Source organism: Triplophysa rosa, linkage group LG22 (assembly GCF_024868665.1).
Source record: "Triplophysa rosa linkage group LG22, Trosa_1v2, whole genome shotgun sequence".
Classification (NCBI taxonomy): domain Eukaryota; kingdom Metazoa; phylum Chordata; class Actinopteri; order Cypriniformes; family Nemacheilidae; genus Triplophysa; species Triplophysa rosa.
Genome location: NC_079911.1, coordinates 20,593,090 through 20,618,026, shown reverse-complemented (window position 1 = coordinate 20,618,026; position 24,937 = coordinate 20,593,090). Strand labels below are relative to the sequence as shown.

At 42.8% G+C, this 24,937-nt stretch overlaps 4 protein-coding genes across 9 annotated transcripts in view; 1 reads left to right on the top strand and 3 right to left on the bottom strand.

Moving 5' to 3' along the window:
• Positions 1–1,054: 1,054 nt before the first annotated feature.
• Positions 1,055–5,496, bottom strand: akt2l (v-akt murine thymoma viral oncogene homolog 2, like). Of its 3 annotated transcripts, none has more exons than XM_057321032.1 (14): positions 5,233–5,484; positions 4,024–4,109; positions 3,826–3,954; positions 3,640–3,751; positions 3,406–3,556; positions 3,190–3,321; positions 3,042–3,107; positions 2,903–2,971; positions 2,689–2,811; positions 2,467–2,595; positions 2,165–2,379; positions 2,004–2,091; positions 1,721–1,823; positions 1,059–1,635 (listed from the first exon to the last, which is right to left on the bottom strand). In XM_057321032.1, the coding sequence occupies exons 2-14, from the start codon at positions 4,067–4,069 to the stop codon at positions 1,556–1,558; spliced, it is 1,443 nt and encodes a 480-aa protein (XP_057177015.1). In that variant the 5' UTR covers positions 4,070–4,109; positions 5,233–5,484; the 3' UTR covers positions 1,059–1,555. The 3 variants fall into 3 exon arrangements, 2 of the variants coding, with proteins under 2 accessions (XP_057177015.1, XP_057177014.1); XM_057321031.1 differs by having other exon boundaries at positions 5,105–5,483; XR_008961738.1 differs by lacking the exon at positions 2,004–2,091 and having other exon boundaries at positions 1,055–1,635; positions 5,105–5,496.
• Positions 5,497–5,655: 159 nt separating this feature from the next.
• vaspa (vasodilator stimulated phosphoprotein a) lies at positions 5,656–12,220 on the bottom strand. Of its 2 annotated transcripts, none has more exons than XM_057321033.1 (13): positions 12,101–12,220; positions 10,279–10,450; positions 9,799–9,979; positions 9,415–9,481; positions 9,065–9,338; positions 8,866–8,984; positions 7,314–7,362; positions 7,201–7,234; positions 7,058–7,109; positions 6,912–6,980; positions 6,735–6,807; positions 6,574–6,631; positions 5,656–6,493 (listed from the first exon to the last, which is right to left on the bottom strand). In XM_057321033.1, the coding sequence occupies exons 1-13, from the start codon at positions 12,103–12,105 to the stop codon at positions 6,456–6,458; spliced, it is 1,191 nt and encodes a 396-aa protein (XP_057177016.1). In that variant the 5' UTR covers positions 12,106–12,220; the 3' UTR covers positions 5,656–6,455. The 2 variants fall into 2 exon arrangements, with proteins under 2 accessions (XP_057177016.1, XP_057177017.1); XM_057321034.1 differs by having other exon boundaries at positions 9,415–9,478.
• A 714-nt stretch (positions 12,221–12,934) lies between these two features.
• On the top strand, positions 12,935–18,240 carry zgc:171929 (uncharacterized protein LOC100124596 homolog). 2 transcript variants are annotated; one of them, XM_057321036.1, is made up of 4 exons: positions 12,935–15,023; positions 15,516–15,715; positions 15,890–16,007; positions 16,142–18,240. In XM_057321036.1, exons 1-4 carry the CDS (start codon positions 14,771–14,773, stop codon positions 16,450–16,452), a joined length of 882 nt encoding a protein of 293 aa, XP_057177019.1. In that variant the 5' UTR covers positions 12,935–14,770; the 3' UTR covers positions 16,453–18,240. The 2 variants fall into 2 exon arrangements, with proteins under 2 accessions (XP_057177019.1, XP_057177018.1); XM_057321035.1 differs by having other exon boundaries at positions 12,936–15,023; positions 15,824–16,007.
• An 83-nt stretch (positions 18,241–18,323) lies between these two features.
• The window catches only part of LOC130546076 (myotonin-protein kinase), a 13,505-nt gene continuing 6,891 nt past the window's right edge, over positions 18,324–24,937 (bottom strand). Inside the window, exons 3-15 of one of the 2 annotated variants that reach the window (XM_057321143.1) lie at positions 24,578–24,661; positions 24,407–24,502; positions 24,095–24,243; positions 23,922–24,015; positions 23,634–23,831; positions 22,746–22,994; positions 21,075–21,154; positions 20,921–20,993; positions 20,750–20,841; positions 20,369–20,466; positions 20,023–20,090; positions 19,774–19,848; positions 18,324–18,979 (exon numbers count right to left, since the gene is read on the bottom strand). In XM_057321143.1, coding sequence (XP_057177126.1) covers positions 18,878–18,979; positions 19,774–19,848; positions 20,023–20,090; positions 20,369–20,466; positions 20,750–20,841; positions 20,921–20,993; positions 21,075–21,154; positions 22,746–22,994; positions 23,634–23,831; positions 23,922–24,015; positions 24,095–24,243; positions 24,407–24,502; positions 24,578–24,661 — 1,458 coding nt within the window. In that variant the 3' untranslated portion in view covers positions 18,324–18,877. The remainder of the gene's footprint in view (positions 18,980–19,773; positions 19,849–20,022; positions 20,091–20,368; positions 20,467–20,749; positions 20,842–20,920; positions 20,994–21,074; positions 21,155–22,745; positions 22,995–23,633; positions 23,832–23,921; positions 24,016–24,094; positions 24,244–24,406; positions 24,503–24,577; positions 24,662–24,937) is intronic. The other variant, XM_057321144.1, reaches the window with a different exon arrangement.

Genomic DNA, 24,937 nt, shown 5'->3' with positions numbered 1-24,937 from the left:
TCTCCTATATGTGTCAGTATAATGCAGATTATTGCCCGGTTTCACAGACAAGTTTTAGAGCTAGTCCCAGACTAAAATGAATGTTTGACCCGTTTAAACTGAACATAACTTGCCCTGAAATATCTTAAAATATATCAGTGCCATTGTTTTGTCTCAAGATGCACACCAGTAATGTCTTCTTCTAAGGCATGTTTATAAAAGCGACATAAGGCATGGTCCTCCTGGTTTAAACTAAACCTTGTCTGTGAAACCGCTGCCTGTGTTTTATGTTTCGTCCATGACATAATGTCAACGAGTTCTCTCAAACGGACAATAGATCTCATAATCTCTCATTTAAATGTCTATTTTCTAACAAAACACGTTGAGCTGTTTGGTAATTATCATATTTCTGGCTCTTACTAAATGTAGATGGTAAAATTGTTTGGTTTAATGGGCAAATACTTGATTTTTAAGTCTTCTTGAAAACAAAATGATGTTGGTGCCTTCACTATAAGAGACGTAGGGGCGGTTTCCCAGACAGGGTTTAAGGCTAGTCCCAGACTAACTTAAATGTTAGAGGTGTCTCAATAGAAAACTTGCACTGACTTATCTTAAAATATATCAGTGCAATTGTTTTGTCTCAGGATGCCCACCAGTAATGTTTTTTGTAAAGTATGTTTTTAAAAACAACTTAAATATCCTAATTTAACCAAGGCCTAGTCTTGTCTTAAAATAACCCGTCTGGGAAACCGCCCCGTAATGTATCAGTAAAAACTGGGACACAACTGACTGAAGTGATTCTGAAAACAATTCCCCAACAAAGTTTAAGCAAATCCGATAATCGTGCATTAGTTGTTGTCACAAAGGTTATTTTAGTTTACTAAAATTAAAACTTTGAAAATGTTCCTGTTCATTGAAATCAAATAAAATATTGACCTAAAAATAATTTGAAAAGCTTAAAGGAAAACTTGAAATGTTGCCTCAAAAATAAACATCAATAAAAAAGTTTAAAGCACTAAAATTATAATAATAAACAAAACTAAAATAAAAAATAATTAATCTAATATAGCACAACATAATTTTTTTCCAATGAATAATAAAATGACAAGTAAATACCAAAATTAATAAACTAACTAATATTTAACTACAAATCTAAAAATAAAAGCTAATTTAAAATATGAATCAAACTAAAATCAAAGCTACAATAACTCTGGTTGTCATGAAAGCATTTGCAGAGAGAATAACTTGATCAGATCAGATGAAGATATTGAGAGGACAGAAAATCACTGCAGTCTTTAATCTTTGTGTAACCTCGTGAGTTTCGGTGCTCAGTTCAACTTGTGCTCACATGTATAATTGCTTTAAAATCACATACAGATCAAAACATACAATCCACATGTAAGACTCTAAATGACATTCAACAGTGTTGTGATGTGACTTCGTCATAATCTTTCCCAGAAGAACCTTTAGTGTTGTAATGATTCTGGGATGGCCGTCTGTCTTTCAGCAGCTGGTTTGAGAGTCTGTGTTTTCTGAGATGACGTTCTGTCAGTGTGAAAGCGGATTAAAGCACGTGTCACTCTCGTATGCTGGCTGAATAGGAGAACTGAGGAAAGTGAGCACACGGGCCAGCGGCGTCCACATCCTGACAGTTCACTAGAACAACGATCAGAGATCAGATGAGTCAACGAAAGCCTCTTCTCAACTGTGGAGTTCAGAGACTTCAGTACACGTGACTTACGCTTGTCAGGAGGCGTAACGGTGATGATTTGAGCAGTGAACTCGTCGTCGAAGTAGCGAGTGTCCGTTTCTGACGTCACTTGGGGTTTGAAGGGAGGAACCAACTGCAGAGAGAAAAAAACGAGCCGTCAGAGAATCCACATCAACTCAACTCAACTCAACGCAACCCAACGCAACGCAACTCAACGCAACGCAACTCAACGCAACGCAACGCAACGCAACTCAACGCAACGCAACGCAACGCAACGCAACGCAACTCAATGCTCGCGCGGCACCACATTCACCTTCTTCTGCAGCACATCCTGCCAGTTTATAGAGGAGAAGAACTTGTGTGACATCACATCTTTAGCATCGTCTGGACCGCCCCCCAGCCTGCAGCCAATCACAAGCACATTAATCAAAAACCTCCCTGCTGTGTGATGAAATGATGTGGAGGGGGCTTCACCTCTGTTTGGGGTCTTTCCTCAGCAGACCCGTGAGCAGCGCTTTGGCCTCGGGTGTGAGGTTTCTGGGGAAACGGATCTCCTCCATCACAATGAGCTCAAAGAGCCGCTCGTGATCCTGATTATAGAAGGGCAGCCGTCCGCACATCATCTCGTACATCACCACCCCCAAACCCCACCAGTCGACGGCTCGACCGTAATCATTGTCCTCCAGAACCTGTGGACACACACACACACCACAGCTACAGAACAGACACTCGTGTGTTTCGGCTCTTTCTCTTCAGGTGGATGAATGCGGTTGGACCTCTGGAGCGAGATACTCTGGAGTTCCACAGAACGTCCTCATGGTGGCCTCATCTGTGATTCCCTCCTTACAGAGACCAAAGTCTGTGATTTGAATGTGTCCGTCTTTATCCAGCATGAGGTTCTCCAGCTACAGCGGGATAAATATAAAGGAAAACAAGCAGTTCATAATGAAACGACAGAAACTGAACTCTCTCCTTCATTCATGAAGATTGTGTGTGACCTTCAGGTCTCTGTAGACAACGTTCTGAGAGTGGAGATACTCCAGAGCGGAGACGATCTCAGCGCTGTAGAAGAGAGCTCTGTCTTCAGAGAACACACGCTCACGGGACAGATGAAAGAAGAGCTGTGAGAGAGAGAGAGAGAGAGAGAGAGCTCATGACAGAAGGCAGAGATGAGCGAGGGCACGAGCGGAGCGGCAGGTCAGAAGCACATACCTCTCCACCGTTGGCATACTCCATCACGAAACACAAGCGGTCGTTTGTCTGAAAGGCGTACTTCAGCATCTGCATACACAACACACACACACATCACTACACTGTCATACTCTGCTGACACACACGCACACACACTGACCGTCAGGAAGGGATGTCTGGTGTTCTGCAGCACACGACTCTCTGTGACTGTGTGTGCGACCTCGTCCTAAACACACACACACACACGTTAAGCCCATCATGTTAATGACACGTTACAGCCATGGATGAGTTTGTCATGATTTCCTCACCTTGGCGATGATCACCTCCTTGCGCAGGATCTTCATGGCGTAGTACCTGCCAGAGGCCTTCTCCCTCACCAGAATCACCTTCCCAAACGTGCCTTTACCCAGCAGCTTCAAATAATCAAAGTCACTCATCGTCTACGAAATAAACACAAACCACCATTATCATCATCATCCTCATGACGGACAGAGGATGCCGAGTGAAGCTTCCGTGACACTGACCACTCGAGAGCGAGACTTGGACAAAAACACCTCAATGTCCTCCAGACTGCGGCTGTCGCTGGGAGAACAAAACTTGATCTCCATCGGCTCTTCTGCGTCCTGTGCTTGCAGCCCATTGGCCGCCGCCTGAATGGCAGACATCCACTCCTCCCTTCACAGTGAACCGGTGGAAACAAATGATGAGAACGACCTAGATCTGTGACGGTGTGAAACGTGCGGCAAGCGAGCGTTCACCTCTCCTCGCTGCTCTCCACATGGAAGGTTCGCTCGATGACGGTGGTCCACTGCAGACAGCGGATCATGAAGGCGTTGGGTCGCGGTCGCTCCGTCTTCATCAGCTGACACTCTGGAAAGCACTTTTATTTCATCATGAGTGATAACGGACAGACGAATCACTGAACATACACGCAAAAGACTAACCCGCCACAGAGAAGTTATTGAGCGGAGCTGAACTCTGATCAGTTAACTCGGGCTTGTCCTTGTAGCCGATGAAGGATCCATCACTCTTCAGGATGAAATATCGCGGTCTCCAGGTCTTTATATACTCACCTGTCACACAAAAACATCAATGACAACATGCACTTCGGTACGAGCGCGTGCTGCCCATACGTCTCATACCTCGTTTATGAAGCCAACCTTCCTTGACCACAGTGACCTCAGTCATGATGGGGCGGGGCTAGACGGGGTGACTGGCAGGCAAGTCCCTTCAATAGCACACAAAAAAGCTTTAAAATAAACACAACATCTTACTTTTGAAGTCAATCAGACTGAATTTTAGAATCCATCTGTCACTCAGTTTTTAATGAATTCATGTGCAAATCAAGAATCTGCCATGTAGATCTGTGTTTTAAAGTAGTTTATATTAAACTGATCTATGATTAACATTTACGCAAATAAACAACAAACAAACCATATCATATTGCATTAGGCCTTCAGCCTCACCACACATTACTGTGGTAAAAACACAGTTCAGTGATCTACGAGACAATTATGAAATAATCGCCTCTTCACAATTTTTTGACATAATCGCAATTGTTTCAGATAACCGCAATGATAGGAAACAGTTAGGGGTGATCTGCAGCATTATACATCCACCTCACTGTGACATTTCTTCATTGTATCAGATTTTACTTTTGCGTTTATGAGTTTGATCAAAGTGATTCCAGAGTTGCTGCATCTACACAGCAAGGTCACTCCGTAGGGAATGACAGTTTTGTTTTTACAGAATTTCACATTTTTTAATGCATCTTTATTTTATTAATTGACTAAATTAATTGTAATGAATCTATAATTGTCAAAGCCTTTGAAAGAGACAATTAATCGTCAGCCAAATGTCATAACTGTGACAGCCCTAAAAATCATCTTGTTTAGAATGAGACCGAATGATTAAAACCATAAAGCACAGAGCGTTACTGCACTCACAGAGTACTGAACACACATGGTACACGTCCAAAGAAATCATGCTTGTATCTTTCTAAACTTAATTCATGACAACATTGCTGTCACCATGTGACTTTAACCCGCTTGTATGACACAAACAGAAGGTTATTCATGTTAAAGTTAAGCAGTAATGAGCGTGTTTCTTCAGTCGAGCTGTTACATGAGCTAAGCTAACTTAACGTTACCTGAACAAACTACAGCATGAACTTTGAGCTCGAGTAACAAAACTGACTTTAAACATCATTACTCATCGACTTACACTTCAAATATCGCCACAGTGTGTAAAACAAGAGTGAATCAGGAGGAATTCGCCTATTAAACCTGTTCATTTATTAATTTATCCAAACTATCCGCGCTGAGCACTTCTTCAGCAGACACACACTTAACTCTTCATGTGTAAATATATATTCACACGTGCACGCGCTTTTCGCCTCATTTATCGTTTCCTTGATCCGGATCGAGTGACAATTCAACACACTTTCAATCGTGTTCAGAGTTCGGCAGCTGCACGCGACGACTCCGCGCGGTTACGTCACTGAGCTCCACAGCACTGCTCTCAGATCAGTTCTGTCCGTCACTACTGATGTTGCGGTCGCATCGAGTGCTTTGGCCCGTCGCTGCGGTACGCCAACGAGTTCGCCATATTGAATCGGGCAGGACCGTCTTATAAACACACACAAGTGAACAGGGGAGATGCGGTTTTTATGGTTACAAAGCACAATAACGTTTGGATTTCCCAAACAAATCCTGTCACTACAAACATCAAGCTTTGAAATCGACAGATAAATGTGAACGTTATCGTGGTTCATATCCTGTAAAACAACGTTTATTTGTGTTTATGCCCGGTGCAATATGGCGGCGCCACAGCGCTCAATGACAGGAGGAGGAAGCGCTGGTCTCAGATCAGCCTTCACACAGGCAGAACTTGTTTATTTACCTTTTAAACGCTGCATGGCAGATAAGAAAACAGTCTGTCTGTCAATCAAATACTTCTACACGACCGTACCCAACGAAATCATAATGAACATCTCTCCTGACAAAACTCTACTGTGGTGTTTTCATAACAAAGTTAGAGTATCTGATGCCAATCCCATAATACTCGGACATATACCACTGGCGTGTAACAGGATATTCACATGATGTTTACAGAACATTTCCAAAAACCATAATAATACCATGGTACTTAATTGTTTGTTAGTGACATCATATTCTTCTCTGAAAGAGAATAAAAACACACTGCAATAGCCTGAGATCAGTGTAAACACACCAATATACAACAATACACACTTCAGAAATGAATCATACTAAACACCATTCAACTGAAATAAAAGTAGATGATAAATACTTTTTACCATTATATAAACTCTCACTTTTTTCTGGTAAACAACAAAGTTACATGTAAACAGAGACAACATGTGCTGAGATTAAAACATGCAACGCTGCTGTAAAATACTTCATTCCACCCTCACACATCAGTAAACAACAGCTGATAAACAAACAATGAAGGCAGCGAATAAAGGTTTAAAACGGGCAGCTGTGAAGACGTTCCTGAGAGAACGAGGTGAGATTGAAACATCTTTAAGCATCACGAGTATGATTCCTCCATACATCTACACAAGACTGCTCTTCTGCAGTTCATCCAGCAGAGCTGTGAATGAGAACACGACATCATCAGCGCTCGTGAGACAGCAGAGCAGAAACGTCACAGACTTTACCCCAGAAACTCACCTCCGATGATCTCTTCCTTTACTTTCTGCATCTCTTTACGAATCTCTTCCAGGATCTCCTGTTATCAAACAAATGTGTTTTCATTCCATCCAAAATCAATCACCATTATTTAGAAAGACACATTTCTCCCATCATGCACTCTGAGAGAAGCAGTGAGAGACCTGCTTGAATTTCTCCATGTCTGAAGAGTCTTTCAATCCAGCCGAATCACTCGCACCGCTGCCCGGCCTCGTCCTGGAGAAATGTGTGAGAAACAAGCAGGTAAACACCTTCACGCGGCCGAACGACTGCAGGCCAAAGTACACAATCCAGTGAAGCGAGTAAAGTGAGCGGAGCACCTGCTCAACGGTGCTGCAGTGGCAGGAGATACTGGACTCTTGTCTTGACTCTTCGACGCTGAATTCACACTGTTTGAAACAACACAGATCTTTGAGAAACAGATCTTTGTGTTTCAGAGAGAGCCGGAGGTGAACACAGTGCTTACCGGGATACAGAAGAAAGTTTCTCCCAAGGTTTCTTCACAGCTTCGGCTTTATCTGAATGAGAAGTATGAAGGATGTCATGATGTGGTTCATTAAAGTGTGATGTTGAGAGTAAACAGGAAGTGTGTGTGTGGTGCGCTCTCACCTGCAGGTCTGGGATCAGTGTGAGTTGACTCCCCCTGAGAACATCAAACAGAATTCACTTTAACACACAGCACTTTCACATACGGAGTTTCTTAAAAACACAAACAGATTTACATTAGTCGACTCTTCTTTTTTCACCGTTGGACTGTCGGAAACTTTCCTTCTGTAACAGAGAGATGACGCTGATCATGTAAGGAGCACACATATAATCTCACATCTTCTGTTATTCTAATAGTTCAACGAGTATTACTTTGCTGTGGTCTATCGTTTATTCAAAATAAAATCAAACTGTGTGTGTACCCCAGAATATAAGTCACATGACTGAAATGAAAGCAGCGTCACGAGCGCCACCAAAATGTGACGGCACAAACGGTGCTGTAGTGCTTTTGACTAGAACATCTTACAAATCCATGCTATTATTGATATAATGATACGATCTGATTTAAGTAAGGAATAATTGATGACGGGCCGTTCATGGGTGTGCATTAACTTTGGAATAACTGAACGGACCGGATGGTTACCACACCACAGGACAGTGTTGAAATGTTTCATGTCAATGTTTGTCATGTTAGCGTCTTTAAAATGCTGTTGATGGTAGGACTGCTTTCATGTGCATCTCATTTCCGTTAGAGCGAACGGACTCGGAAGCTTGAGACACGTGGTGTGTGAGAGAGAGAGAGAGATAATGCTTGCGGTAATATGTTATTATCCCCCATTTTCTGTAAAATAGTCTTTATTTTATATATGCACAATTTAGAATCTTTTAGACTGTAAATCTTATTATATTGTATTGTCATTGTGTTGAATGTCTGTACTAGAAGCTTCCAACACCAAAGAAAATTCCTTGTGTGTGCAAGCACACTTGGCAATAAAGCTCTTCTGATTCTGATTCTAATGTGACAGAAAAGCCAGTGATAATAAATGATTTATGCCTCGTATTGTTTCTATCTTCAGCAGTAAAAATAAATTACGCAAACGTTTGAAATGCTTTGTTTATTGAAAGGAAACTGCAGGTGTTTCCATTAACAGTGAAGTGTGACATGAGAGAGGTCAGATCAAGCGCAGGGTGCTGTGTGAGGTGATGGCCTGTAGGCTACGCTATAACCTCTGTTGTTTAAACTTGGTGAAGTGATGTGGAACTGTAATGCAATCGGCAGACCTGGAACACCTTCATGGGTGTGCATTTAACTGAAAGTAGCACCACAGAACGTTTGTCAACCAATCAGATGGAAGTATTCAACAGCCCAGTGGTATAAGTTTTATTATACCATAGTCTGTTTGAATACTGGATTCTGATTGGCTGGAAGGTGTGCATTAAAACTGTTTAACGCATGGGTAGATCCAGTCCGTTTGATTACATTTGAAATGAACTGACAAAATAAACATCATTTCCACCAGTTTGATCTAAAATGACTGTAAACATCAATAAAAGCTTTAACTTGGCAAATGACCATGGTATAAGCGGGATAATCCACAGCTAGCCGTGCGTTAAAGGATTTTAATGCTTTGCATCAGGTGGTTTTTGGCCTCCACGTCATGCATTAAAACCCTTTAACGCACAGCTAGCTGTTGATTATCCCTTACTTCTTTATTAAAACATAAAAATAACTGAACATCAACTTTAACGTGCAAAATAAACATTTTATTGATTATGTTTGAAACTGACCGTCGAGCGAGAATAGCACTCATTTCTCCCATCAGTCCTCCACCTCCGCCTCCTCCACCTCCTCCGCCTCCTCCTCCTCCTTCACTCGGTGCAGGAGCAGGTGGTCCTCCGCTCTCATCCTGCACATACAGAACACGTGAGAAATGAATCAACGGTTCGAGCGCTTCTCTGATTTCAACAGTAACTCCGTCCAACTGACCTTAGCAACTTTACGTAGTTTAGCTCCGGCGAGCGCTGCAGCCAGACCTCCGTCACCTCCTCCTCCCCCTCCATCACCTCCTCCTCCTGCAGAGGGAGGTGGCGGGGGAGCGGGTGGTCCTCCTTCTGAAGGAGGTGGTGGCGGGGGTGGTGGAGGAGGCGGGGGTCCTGGAGCAGGTGGAGGTCCGGGTGGAGGAGGCGCACTGGCGGGAGCAGGAGCCGGGGGTGGGGCTGGGGGGGCGGGTGCCTGTCTCTCTCTCTCCTGCTGCTCCTGTCTGAAGAGGGAGACGGGTATGATGTGTCTGAGCTCAGATGTGATCTGCATGTGTGTGTGCGTGATGAAGTTTGTACCTCCTCTTGTGTTCTAACTCCTCGGTGCTCGGGCCGTTGGGTGGAGGTCGAGGAGGACACACACCTGCTGTACACACACACACACACACACACACACATCAACTCAACACTAAACCAATAATAATGACTGCTGGTTTAAATGATAACAACTTTTAAAAAAAACTATGTATTTAAATGAACTGAATGGGTCTATCACTGGAAAATCAAAGAGTGAAATTGACCAAAACAGGAAATAAGCAAAACCTTATCTTAGCAAGTCAAACACAATAACATATAACATGTAATAACATTAAAATAGGACTTTTGTTTTGAACACTTTACACATTTCATCTTTAAGAGTAAAAACAAAATGACACAAATATAAATGCGATGAGAAGATCTGACCTGCATCTGCCTGACCGCTCAACACGTCTAGCACATGCATCATCGCAGCAGCGAACTGTGACGCTTCCTCTTTACTGCCAAAGTTCAGACCCCACACCTGCCGCGCATCTCGCCACTGATGAAACGTAGCTGTCGCCTGGTTGTATTTTATACCTCTCACTAACAGACAATTAATGACAACCTGAAACAACATCACATGTTCTATTCAAAGATATGAATGACATCAGTCCCAAACATTTATGAATACATTATCTCTACAACTAACTAACTCAAATCAATAAAATACTTGTTCATTAAATCTACCAGCAGCCAATGAGTTTGTGGTATTGAGCATCAGACGGTGACATGATTTACAGGAAGTGAGAGAGACTGTAAGACCTGCGGTGAGGACGACGCACACACACACACACACACACACACACACGCACACAGGGGATGATAGGTATAGAGGTCATGTTTGTTAATTGGGTGATGTGGTACCTGTTGGTCAGCTTGTTGTTTACGGCCCACCACTCTGAATGTGTTGTTGGTGGTGTTCTGGAAGATATGAACCCTGCTGACGGCCTGAGGACCAGAACCGGCCGGTAACCAGCGTTTACTGCCGTCATCATACATCATGACGCTGGCCCGCGCCTGACACATGCTCTGTTCACTGCAAACACAACGAGAACATTCAGAGATTTAACATCAATCATCATGTGGGTCCGGTCTGAACTCATTCTGAGAAGCGCACAGTCACGATCTACAGACATCAAATCTGAAAGTGCTCATAAAACAGCAGTGTGTGTGTTCATGTTTGTATATCCCGGTGGGGACCTAAACCTGAATGCACACCAACACATGGGGACTCGTGTCACCGTGGGGACCAAAATTGAGGTCCTCATGGGCACAAAAGCTTATAAATTGTACAGAACAATATTTTTTTTAAATCTAAAAATGCAAAAATTGTTCTATGATCTTTAGGTTTAGGGATAGGGTTAGGGGTAGGGGATAGAATATACAGTTTGTACAGTATAAAAAAACATTACGCCTATGGACTGTCCCCACGGAGATAATAAACCAGACATGTGTGTGTGTGAGGAGGATGTGGGAAACCTCGTCCGTCCTCCTCAGCAACTCTTTCACTTGAACAATGTGACACAATCGTTTGACTTCCGCTGATATAAACTTCACTTCTGAGGGGAACATCAGGCTTCGCTTACACTTAAAAATGAGTTAAAGTCCTGATGTGCAGCATCTGTGTGAGAGGAACTGACTTCTGTACAACACTACACACTTCATCTTCCTTCTTACTCAGCAAGAAACACGCATGTTTACATGTACAAACACCACACAACCGTCTGCTTGTCTGAATGTTTCTCTATTACTGCATTCAGTGTTGTTGTCGTGTTCTTCCATGTTGTGTGTTTAAGTGTGTAAGTTTATGAAATGTGTCGCACCGTGTCTTTGTATATCTCCACATATATCAAGTGCTGATTTACAGTCAGTGTTCAGAAATAATCTATCAGTCATCTGAAGGGTTTTTCAGAAACACGGATGTTAAAAAAAGAGTTCAGATGAGGATGTGAGAGTAATAACAGACACAAAGAGGAAACACATAAACGCTGCTCAACACAGGTCTGAGATCAGCCACTCACACCACACCGCCTCAAACTTTCACCTCTGATTGGTTATAAAGGTTTGTGTAAATGATTACTTATTTTATCAGACTTTTCTATAGGAACAGGTCACATGCGGCTGCGTGCATTTCATGTCATGGTTTATTTCTGCCTCATTTATCTGTGTGTATTTCTGTCAGAAAGTGAAAAAAAACACTTCCTGTCATATAGAAACTGATGCCTGACTGTACACAGAGAGAGAGAGAGAGAGAGAGAGAGAGAGAGAGAGATGCTGCACTGGCTCGAGGTGTCAGCCGGAAGAATTCTCAGACAATTATTCACAATCATTCAACAATAAAAAAATAAAACAAAGTTGATTTCTAAAGTTATATCCAGATACTATAAGAGAAAATATAAACTCACCGGTTAAGGTCACACGACAGATAAAATACTTTTCTTTACTTTGATGTCAGTGCAGAAACTTCGCATGTTTGTATGATGAGGCGGTAAACGCAATAATAAAACTACAGGACTGAACAAACGTTTATGAGAACATCGATTTGTTTGATGATATAATGTAACGATCTGAATGAGTTTGAGATGTATTAAGACACCGTACTCATGCTCTACATGACACAAATAAACACTGTTATTATGGTTGTCGTAGATATATGATAATAAAGCAGATGATCGTGTTCACTCACCTCATTATTGATCGACATCGATTTCACGCGCTACTCTGATAAAACCATCATCCGCGTGTGTGCGTGCGAGCGCGCGCGCGAACATCCGCTGGTTGTGAATATAAAACCGTTTCCTGCTTTCTAACAGGGAAGCACAAACACAACACAAACCGACAGAAAAACACAATATTTCATGATATAAGAAATACACGAGCACTGTTTGCACGCATTAATATTGAGGAATCATGACGCTAAACAGCATCTCAATTCAAAAAGTGAATTTCCGAGTATCATCACAAACAGCCATACATTTTTTATCTACACTGACTTGTTTGATAAATGAACTGAATAAACTGAATTGTGTTTAAAGTATCTGATGTTTTTTTAGTCAATGATGCTGGAGTGAACAATAAAAAACCTTTTGTGTTTAAAGCAGTGGTCAAGGTTACACGAATCTTTCAGTCATGATATGACACGCACGCACGCACGCGCGCGCACACACACACACACACGTATATATATATATATATATATATATGAAGAGTTTGGTTCCGTTTAAAAATAATAATAATTATTATTATGTTATCGTGTTTTTATTGTATCTTTTGTTATTATGAATTAAATCAAAACAAACCAACTTTAGTTTGGTTGATATTAATTGGAATGCACAATAAAAAGTTTTTCAAAGATTTTTCAAAAACTTTAAAAACGGAGTTATCTCATATTGGATACGTGGTTTATATAAAAATGTGTAAATGCATGTGCCTCTTCAATGTTGTTCATCTTTATCTACATGTAAGCATGGCTTCTTAGGCGAAATATACTTACATTTCTGGTTCTCAACAGGGAGCCCCAGCAGGGGGCCTCAGAATGACTAATCGTTTAAAATGAGACATAACCAGCATGTAAAGACATCTTAAAATATCTAAAAACCAAGATATTTCTTATTATTTGCCATTATTATATTGAACAGATGTCAAGCTCTGAAATGATTTATTGGGTAGAAGTGGGAGGGGGGCTTTGAATATGGTTGAATACAGTGGGGGGCCTGATGCTTTTATCCAAACCACTTACGAATGAGAGCTGTTTAAATATCAGACAGACTGCTTGCACACACTGGATTAAAGCAGACGTCCTTTGACGAAGTTGCCTCAAGGCTTTGATAAACTTGACTTTTGTTCACATTGTTATTTTTGACGCACAGAATTGTTTACACTGACAAACATCAACTTCACACGTGTTCTTACTGAACTCTCTCAGTTCATGCCATTGCTGATTTCACGCTGTGCTATTTTGTTTGTCCTTCATGTCATTAGATGTTTCAATCGATGAACTGTGACTACTGTCAAATGAAGGTGAAGTAAATGCGAAGTCATATCTCAATGTCAAGAGGTGTGTTGTTGAAACGCTAGTTCTCATCATGTCACAGAGACATGAAATATTTCTGGACAGAAGGACGGACGGCTCTTTTCTGTCCAGCGGGTGTGGTTCACATTACAAACAGAGACATTTAACAGTCAAAGTCTGTGCCCTTCTTCATGTTTAAACACGCCACTGTTCAAAGAAACATGCAAAGCAGTGTGTAGCCAGCGCGTTGACTGTTTGACGTGCTTAAAGTGAGGACTCGATGTGAAAGTTTAGGATCTCACAACATTCTCTTTTCACACAAACGGTAACCACCGTCGCCGTTCAGCAGCGCCGCGCGTTCATCTGCCAGCGACTCTGAAAGGATTCATTACGGCACAAGGTTTCCATATATTATAAAATGTTCTCTGGCTGCACACGGACAGTATTTGCATACAGTTAGAGCGCGTCTGCGGATGACAGTACTCTACTGTACGGCCCCATCATAACGTCTGTTTCCTTCATCAGTGGAAAAACAACCAAACAATAACAAATGCGAAACAGTGGAAACAGGTGACTTCTTCATCCTCATGGCCTTTTTGGTTCATGACAAAATCAATCGTACTTGTATCTAAAGGCTAAAATACACTACGAGACTTTTGCTCAGATTTTCAGTCCGGACTTGTTGCAGAAAGTCTGTGCCAGTCTGCAGATTTGATCGGCTAGTGTGTTTCTATATGAAACTTTCCAAAAGTCTGCAAGCGTGTGATGTCTAGGGTAAAAAAAATCGATTCAGATTTAAAAAATCTTGTAGTATGTTCCAGCCATTAATGACATTACCTCCAGACAAAAGCACTTATCGTGTGGTGTGCGACTGTAATAAACGCTCTTCAAACATGATGATGTGAGAGACTCAACATCGACCGACCGACTGCATCCTTCAGGTGTGTTAATGTCGAACACCAAAACCGCCCCGCGCTTCGTTAAAATGCGGCGATATGTTTACGACCCAGTCAAAGAGACGCATAACTGATGGAAAGCTTTGAGTGTCGGGACAAAAGAAAAGAACATCTGTTAGGTCTACAGAAATCTATTCACCTTCCCGAGCTGCGATGTTAACCGATAGTAAACAGTAAAAGAAGCCATTTGAATTGCCTTTGTCCCAGTTTAGGTGACTTAAACCCAACAGACAATCAGCTGGAACGTGAAATAAAAGCAAAATTTTACTAGCAGTTCAGGCTGTGCGTGCTCCTGTTAGAGCGGCCGTGCCCTTCAGCCGGCAGCGGCACAAGAGCATTTGCATGGCAGGTCCAGTTAAATGAGGAGACCAGATTCTCTCTACCTGGCATGCAAACCAGCGGAGCTGCAGTTAAAGCACACGCGCACACACTCTCTCTCTCTAGAGATATGGAAATGAGCTCTGAGATTTACTCTCTAGACATTGAGCAGTACCGGTCAGTGCGAGGAGATTTCACTTTCAGCGGGACGCCGTTGATCTGGATCTTAAAGATGCCTCGCTCATTTCTGGTGAAGAGAAAACAGGCGGCGTGTGCCGGGTGGCAGTGGAGAGAATCTGACACCTGCATGACTCCAAACACAGGTACCTTCACAAACACACATTTCACATTTCAAAACACTTTCTTGTTGGTGCATCTGCACGCCTGTTTCAGGCGTCATTCTCTGAGAGTCACATAATGTTCACCCGACACGCTGTCTGATTAATGCTTCATCTAATACTCACTTTACACAGGTTATTCAAGTTATACTAACACTTTTTAGTCATTTATTTTTGAACAAAGTAAGCTCACAGGAATTCTAAACGCATTAGACGCTCAATTGATTCTCCTGGACCGAAACGAAGTCTCCTGCTTTTAAGATTGTTCTTCAAGCATCTCCTCTGGAGTTTCATAAAACATCCGAAGAGCGTCTCAGAGTTGTTTTAACTTATCAACGTCATATCTCTGAACTCTTTTCTGAGAGTAAATGATGTGAGCTCATCACTGGAAGAGAAGCATCTGAGATGAATGTATAGAGGAGACACAGCTGAGATGTTCGTCAGATCACACCTGAGGTTTTTCTCTGATTGTTGCAGAAGATGTGCAGACACACTGTGACGCTGGTCTGGAATCAGTGCCTGATGTCCCTCAGCCCATCCACAAACACACAGCTGCTGCTCTGGAGTCAGTGCGGGCCTCTCGCTCTGTCGATTATGGGATGGAGAGAGTTCAAGCTCAGCCGCTGCACGAAAGCTCCCGTCTGTCGCCTGCGTTAACAACGGCACCACAGAACAAAGTAAAACATCACATGACACGACACGACCGACCCGCTGTCAGACACGTCTCGCTTGACTTATTTCACGTTTCTCTCACTCATGTGTTGTGTGTTTTATTATGACCGCAGGTGCGTGAATCGGGTGGATCTTCAGAGTTTCTGTGTTCTGTGTGTCATAAAGTGTTTCCTTTGCAGCGCATGCTAACCCGTCACCTGAAGTGTCACAGTATGATTAAACGACACCCGTGCAGGTACTGCGGTAAAGGCTTCAACGACACCTTTGACCTGAAGAGACACATGCGAACACACACAGGTGAGAAGAATCACACGCATCTGACCTGCGTAAACTACAGACAGTGATGCTGCCTGGGCAACCTCACCCCTTTAACGCTCTCTCTCTCTCTCTCTCTCTCTCTCTCTTTCTCTCTCTCTCTCTCGCGCGCGCAGGTATCCGTCCCTACAGGTGCGAGCTGTGTGACAAAGCGTTCACGCAGCGATGCTCACTGGAGTCTCACCTGCGTAAGATCCACGGCGTGCGGCAGCAGTACGCGTACCGTCAGCGACGCTCAAAGATCTTCGTGTGTGAGGACTGCGGCTTCACCTCGAACCGACCGGACGAATATTTCCTGCACGTGAGACAGCAGCACCCGGGCAGCCCGGCGCTGCGCCGTTATTACCGCAAACACATGCTCGAGAGCCCCGCGCAGCACGGCATCAGCCCCTTCGTGCTCTACCCGCCGGCGGGGATCTACATGTGAACGCGCGCGCGAGCCCGCTGTCAGGTCTGTTGACTGTGTCCTCACGGCTGAACTGTGATGAAAGACGCAAAAGGTTCCTCTGGACAGCAGCACCGATGAAGAAGATGCGACCGGAAGTGCATGACAGTCACGCATACAGTGGTAGCGCTGTCCGCACTGGAACAAATGACTTATTAAAGATTTAATGTGTAGCTTTGAGATGATTTCAAGACACAGCACACGAGCAAAAGAGTCAAGAGTCAGAAGAACGACTGATGTAGACAAAAACAACTGCAAGCCTAGTGTCTGCTTTACTTTCAGCTTTGTGTATTATTTGTGTATTAGAATAAACCCATATTTCCTCATATGCCTTTTCTGTTGATTAACTTAGTCAAATAAATACTTTAGCAAGTTTTCTCTATTTTTATGTACTATACATCTCCTATGTAAATGTGGGTTTTAACATTCTATCAAGTTGAACATTTACATTTGACAACAGGAGGTCATTCATTTAATGCAAATGTACATTATTTATTAATCCTGTGATTCACAGATATGACAGATGATTGTGACATGTCATTGTGTTGTGTTTATAGGCAGGAATCCTCCCTATAAGCAGACTACACAAGTGTCTAGGGCCCTGCACCACCAGGGGCCCCCTTGAGCGCTGATTCAAAAACACTTTTGTAAACAAGATGCTATTTGTTTAACTTGCGCATGCAGTTTTACAGGAATCAATTGGAAATTTCCTATTTAATTACTGTGGCTTATTTAATTAACAAGGCTTCAAAACTGAGCTATTCGTCTGGAGCGGAAATAACAGCAACATGAAGCAAAAGAACAAGAAGGCATGTGTTTTATTTAGTTCTGCCAAATTATGCAATGAATTGCCTTACAAAACAATTCGCAAGGACAAATTTACATATTCAGTATTTGTCCACTGTATTTGGTTTGCACATGAAAATATGTAATATTTAGTTTGTGCAATCACATTATTGATTTGTTTTGGTATGCTTAGCTTTCTTCAGTATAAATACAGTTTTATTTATCATGCTTTATTTTGGTTAGTAAATCACCCATTTTGTTAGATAAAACACACAGCCTTTGCATGTTATAGTTGTTTTTTGACAGCTAGATGGTTCCAGAGCAACGCGTTAGGTAAATAATTACTTCAGGTCAATAAAGTTTTTTATTTAATTTAATACCTAATTGTTCGTACTGTCAGTTTAATGTTTTTTTTTTGTCTTTCAGTCATTTCTTTAACTGTGTTAATTGATTTATTACTTTTTATTTCTTTACAGTTATGTTTATATCAAATTTTAACTGTCAGTACAAGGGCCCCTCAGAAGTTTGCTTAGGGCCCCCAGACTTCTGTTTATAGGATTATATAGATTTATTTTACGGATGAAAGCTGTGACTATACAGGACAGTTTCAGCTTCACACGTGTATGAGAATGAGCTTTGTGTTTAAAAAACATCATCATTGCATTGATGCTTTTTAAGAGTCAACTTGTAAATGAAAGTTAACAGGGTACTGTCTAAAGAATAATGACCGAAAACTGTTTAATTCAATCAGTCAATCCAGGTTCTCTTTAAAGGTGAAGTACATCAAACAGAATCACATCAATGACAGTCATCTCTCATTGGGCTCTGTGTATGTGTGTGTGGTTGAATACTTTCTGTTTATTTCATTTGTGAAAACAGAAATATTACTGGACTTTGCATCTTACATTTCCATTTACTCTTTTCAACACACATTCCTTCTGAAAACATCAGAAATGTGTATTGTGACGAAATGTAAATTGAACGAATTCATGGTGACTGTGAATGACATTTTATCAATTTAAATAAAGTGTGTGTGCAGAAACAAACGGACATGTTTAAGTGTCAAATGTGAAATAAATAACTCAACTTTATTTTAAAGTTCTTCACTCAACTTACATCATTTTTATTATACAATACAATTTAATTTTCTTTTGTTTTGTACAAAATATAACACAAGCTCTGATAAATAATGGCATGATGTACGCAGTTCTGTCTCAGTGAATGTGTTTCATGCACTCAAACAGTGTTGCGTGTCTGTAATGAAGCAGAACTCTGTGTTCAGCGGTTACTCGTGTCGGGATGAAAGAGTCGATCTGTTAAATGCTGCATGTGAATCTACTGCCAGCACTTCTTCAGCACTTATCATAGAGAATAAAAACACTTCTTTATGAAGAACAGAGAGAAGTCTGTCAGCGCACAGAACATCATGAACATTTCTGCTTCTGCTGTGAATGACAAACATTAAGAGTCAAACTGAAGTTGTGCTGTGTTGCATTGAAAGGATTTCAGAACATCACATCAGATCAGTGTAGGGTGATGCTAGGAACGTCTTTCTCTTGTCCAGTGTGTGTGTGTGTGTGTGTGTGTGTGTGTGTGTGCGTGTTGTTGATGTGAAGCAGCATCAGGAGAGTTCAGTGGTACAGTGACGTGTCCACAGCATCACTTCTGTCCCCTCAGCACACACCAGCAGGTACGACTCACTCCTCACCTGAGGCTTCCTTGCCTGTCAAACACACACAAATCAGGATTGATCATTTACTTCAGCATTTTTCTTTATTCTGGGTTAAGCTCAGTGCTGAGAGGCAAAAGGTTTTCTTATCGTTTTCTCTTTATTTCAATTAGGATGTTTTTAAAGTCACCATGAAATCAAACAGGAAAATTGTCTACACTGGATGCGGAGCGATGCGAAGCGACAAGAGACAATAGAACGCATTAGAACCCATTATAATTTTACATTTTGCCCTCACCGGACGTGGCGCGGCACGACAATCCCATTAGAACAAGCCGTGTGTTGCGGCCGGTGTAGACATGGTGTTATACAGTGTTGCAGTGATTTATCCATGCACACCATTCTTTTTTCAAAATTCATTTGCACTTGTAAGCTTTAATCAAAAACATTAAGCTCCCCTTCCCCTCTCAACAACGACTCTTCACCACATGACGTCAGCAACAAAAAAGAGGCAGGACTAGACTGACCGTCCAATGGCCAGGTGTTTTAGCCCTCCCCTCCAGGCCCAATTTACAACAAAAGGCAAAATAAATCCCCGCCCTACACTTTTTTCTCATTCCAGAAGCCGTTTCACTAGGAATGCACGTCACGATAGGGAAAAGACGTCAATCGCAACTTCTGTTTCATGGTGACTTTAATATACATTTTTATTCTGTGAACAAACACACTCGGAAGAGAAATCACTTCCCAAATCTTGTTTGTGTTTCTCTGTCAAGCCAACTGCTTCATTTAGACGAATGCGCTTACTGCATGTCTCATATTATTAACAAAAAGATCTATTAACTGACCCGGTTGAAGAGCAGCAGGTGTCGATGAAGAGGTGTCACTAGCGGGTAATGACAGGCAGGGGGCGTCGCTGAGCTCTAGAAACATCAGGGTTCTGTATGAATGTCACTGACAGAGGGAACGGCTGTCTGCCGAGCGTCACACAATCTAACAAATGTTACAAACTCTTCATACTACAAGAATAGAATGAGCGTGACAAGCAGCTGGTGTGTTTTACAGCCATGAACAGAGAGATAGCGAGGGGGGCTTACATCCCACACGGGGTCCGGACAGAGGACAGGCACAGAGCGCACCGGCCGACACACACACAGCTCTGTGACTGGAGGAGAAACAAGTATTAAAGCGACTGCAGCGGTGAGAAATATCATGCACGGAAACAAAAGAAGATAGAGTGACAGGTATTCTGTGATTCCGTGTGTCAACGTGGAGCTCAGTTGGTAGAGCATTGTGTCATCATCACAATCCCAGGAAACACACACACACATGTGACAATCTCATCTCAGTAGTCTTCTCATTAAAGTTGAATCATTAAGCTCTTAAATGAAAATAAATCTGTTCACGTTCAACCATCTTCTGTGTGTAAGATCCGTTTCTGACCTTTGTCCTTGTCAGCAGTCAGTCTGTAGATTTCATCTCGTAAGCTGCTCATCTGCTGCTCGACCTCTCTGTGTCTCTGTTCAGCTGCCTGTAACCGCCTGAAGAAAATCACACAACCGTTACACAACACCGCAGTCCGGCTTCATTCATTCCACACAATCAAACTTCATTCATGTGGTGTCTCGTGTGTTTATGAAAGAGCACAGCGGTGATGACTGAGCAGGTGTGGACGTGTTTGAAGGATCATGAGACAGGTCGAGCAGGTATGAGGATCACAACACAACAAAGCAAAGCCAGTCTGATGACATCACAGACGGGGAATCTGGAGTTAAAGTGTCTTCATCATGTGATGGTTCAGATAAACCCTGAGCTGTGATGTACCTCTGCAGATCTTCAGTGTCTGTCCTGCTGCCCATCTGCTCTGTTTTGGGTTCTGGAACAGATTCTGCATCTGTCTGTTGCCACGCCTGATTCTAAAGCAGGAGATCCAGATCAATCCTAATCCAGACTGAGAACATACATGAAGAAGCTGAGGTGAGGTGAGCATCGTACCCGTTTGCCCCGCAGGTGCAGAACGTCGATGTCCATCATGATGTCAGCGCTGCGGTCCATCGCACCCGTCTCTCTGTAACACACACGCGCTGCAGATGCCGTTAGAGGTTCAAAAGAAATCAACTTTCTGATGAAGATTGGATGTGCATCTGACCTGGTGGCTGTGTAAGAGTAACCCACAAACGCCAGATGAACCCCGACAGGCGCGCGGTCCATGACATCACACAAACTCTCCTGAAACACACACAACTGTCTTTCGTATTTTAACGTGGAAACAAACTTTATGACAGTTCTTAGATGACAACTCTAGAACATCCCGAAGATTTTTCCAAGACATCAATGAGTGCGTAAGAAGAAACCTGTTTTCACGTGTACGGCTTCGCGGAAAACCGCGTTTACATGGAAGTTTGAGACTTGCCGGGCTTCTCGCGTGCAGTGACGTCACCGTCGATAGTCTGTTTAGTCATTAAAAATGCAGCGGGAAAACTGTCAGAAGCTGTATTTTTACATCTCCTCGGTACCCGCATATGCAGCAATAGTTCTTCATTTTGAGGTTTCTACATCAACTGCATGATCAGAGAGCGGACTTTTATGCGTTATTTTACTATTACTTCCGTTTGGGACTTTTACTTTTGCGCTGTCAGACATAAACAAAACTGAGAGAAAACCGGTAAAGGCAACCCAAAAAACACACTAGAACACTTTGCAACCCAAACCCGACCCGAAGGCCGCGAGTTTTTCGGGCCCCGTCGGGCTCGGGTCGGGTTAATGCTTAATGAATAGCCTCGGGTTCGGGTCGGGTTTGTAACTAAAAAAACATATAGGCTATATACAAACAAGTTTGTGTGCCGTGGCATGTGCTTGCGTGTTTGCTGCGTTGCGACCACAAAAAAAACACGAGAGAAAACACACTTTTCGCATAAACTGTTCTGCGCACATGCACCCGCTCTTGTCCTCGTTGTCACGACACAGCAGGTGATGGTAAGATGAGTGCGATAAAGCAAAATATTAGCGATGTAAAACGTATTACAGTTCCAAATGATGCAGGGAAAGCTGAAAGATGATCGTGTCATTACTGTCAAGACCGGCCCGTAGTGTCCTTCCTCAGCATCCCTGCAGCCGCAGCGAGAGGAACTTCAGTGCCGCTGGACTAACTTTTAATCAGAGGAGGACGGCGCTTAAACCAACACTTCCAGAGGGTTCAAAAATGATTTTTGACTTTCACACCTGTTCACCCACAGCAAAGTTTCGTTATTGGTAAGTCTGTGCTATTTCTTATTTTTTCTTGTGTTCACTGCTGAGGGGGCCGCCGTGCCTTGATGAAACTGTGTTTGCCTACATGTAGCTATTTGTTTAATTATCATCGCAAGCAATTATAAAATGCAGCACATTTCAACAAAGCTTGCTGTTAAACGCACTTCGGGTTCGGGCTTAAAATGTAACTGTAATGGTCGGGTCGGGTTAAACAATCTCGGGTACGGGCCAGGTTGTGCAGACCTCTAGTTTAACGTTACATGCGGCGCAAAATCGGAGGAATGGGCAAAAAACGACCTCTGCCGAGCGGGTTTGGCTTACGCCGTTCATGAGCTTTCCCTGATAAAAGAAACCCGTTTCACGCGTTCACATGACCTTACTTGTTATCAGCTTATTAAGAATAATCGGAGTAAGACTGTGCATGTAAACGCACTCATTGAGATTGAATGGAGAGCAAACAGAAACTCATGTGCGTCTCAGATATTTCTCCTGAAATGTCTCTGTCATTAGAGTTTGAGAAGAGACTCGGTTGATCTGAGAGACGATGGTTTGGTTTGGTTTGTTCAGGTACCGTTTCACTGAGACAGTCATCCAGAACATCAAAGTTAGACGTGTCTGTGTCGTTGGAGACGTCTGGATGATACGGCGCAGGGAGCAGATGAAGAGAAGTCCAGTCCAGACCGCTGAAGAAGGGATGTTTGTGAAAGTCTCCAGATCCTCGTGAACCCAATCTCTCAGTGCGATCACAGATCAGAGCCGTGATGAGCGAGCACGCATCAGACGAGACCTCTGAACTCACTGCGGGACATTCAAAAGAATCCTGAAATGAGCACAAAAATCACATCAGAGGCACGTCTCTCCTTCAGAGACTTCATGTGTGCTCCAAAAACATTTCATGCTTGAAAATAACAGTGCGCACACGCACTCCATGTTTTATGGGGACATTCCATAGACGCAATGGTTTTTATACTGTACAAACTGTATCTCATATTCCCTCCCCCTAACCCTAACAATCACACACAACTGTCTGCTCTTTTACATTTACACAAAAGTTCATTCTGTATGATTTATAAGCTTGTTTCCTCATGGGGACCAAACAATGTCCCCACAAGGACAAGGGTTTTGGATATTGCCATCTTTGTGGGGACATTTTGTCCCCATACCGTAGGGTTTACCCTTCCCCCACACACGCGCACACACACACACACGCTCGTCACTGCTGATGTGTAAATCTTTTGTTTCTGTACTTCTTTATTCACTGTGGAGGAAGTTTGTCAAGTTTCAGTAAATGTTTTTGATGAACTCCTATCACAGGTCAACATGATTCTGATGATTTGAGTCTGTGTCGTGTGTGTCAGCAGTGACGACCTTTCTAGCAGAATCAGGCTGTCAAAACTACTCACAGCACCCAACACACTTGAACCAAAGACAGACCCGAGCATCTCTGATGGTGTTTTACCTGGTAGTGGATTATTTTAGCATAGGTCTCAGAAATGGACTCAGCGTAAAAGGGTGTCGTTCCGAAAAGCATCTCGTATGCACAGACGCCCAGAGCCCACCAGTCACACTCCACACCGTACCCTCCTCCACCCTCCACCGCCCGCAGGATCTCCGGCGACAGATAATCTGGAGTGCCCACAGCCAGCGAGGAGTGAATCTGTGTAGAAAACGTCCCGTCACTCATGAATATTTCATCAGGACGTTTATGATCAACGTGCGAAAGCCACGAAGGTCAATATGAGCTCACCAGCCCATCATCATCCAGATGAAGACACGAGCCAAAATCACCCAACCTCACGTGACCGTCTGCAGTCAGCAGGATGTTATCCGGTTTAACGTCTCTAGAGAAGAACACACACATTACAGCGCTCACTGGAGACATGTGATGACATACACGCGAGCGGTGACAGCGTCACATACCTGTGCACATAACCCAGTCTGTGGACGGAGTCGATGGCCGTCACCATCTCAGCCAAATAGAACTGAGCCATGTCTTCTGGGATACCATCTCCAAACTTACTGAGTAACGTCAGCAGATCTCCACCAACATAATAATCCATCACCAGATACTTCACAACACACAACACAACACAACACACATGATACTGGACGCTTCTCCTGTTACATGAGGTCTAATTCAACTGTGATGTAACTCTGTCACGAGTTCATAAAGCACAGATTCATAACAGCGTTCAATGAGATTTCTGTGGAGAAACACAATCACACACGTACCAGATAATTGTCATCCTGAAAGGCGTAATGCAGTTGTGTGATCCAGCATCGATCTCCTCTGAGCAGAACCTCTCTCTCCTCCTGATAACACGCCGTCTGAACACACAACAGTGAATAATGACATCATCACATGACACAAGTGTGTCTCTGAAGAACAGAAGCAGGTTTTACCTCTCCACGCTTCAGCATGTCCCACTTGTTCATGATTTTCAGCGCGTACACCTGCTGAGTGCTGCGCATGCGAGCCAAAGCCACCTGAATCAGACACAACACCACAACACAACACATGCACAACAACACAAACACATCACGAACATCACAAACACAACACAAACACCATAACATCACAACACAAACACAACAACACAAACAGAAACACAACACAAACACAACACAAACACAAAAAAAAAAAACACATCACAACACAAACACAAAACAAAAAAAACACATCACAACACGAACACCCCAACATCACAACCACAACACAAACAGAAACACAACACAACACAAACACACAAAAAAACACAATGT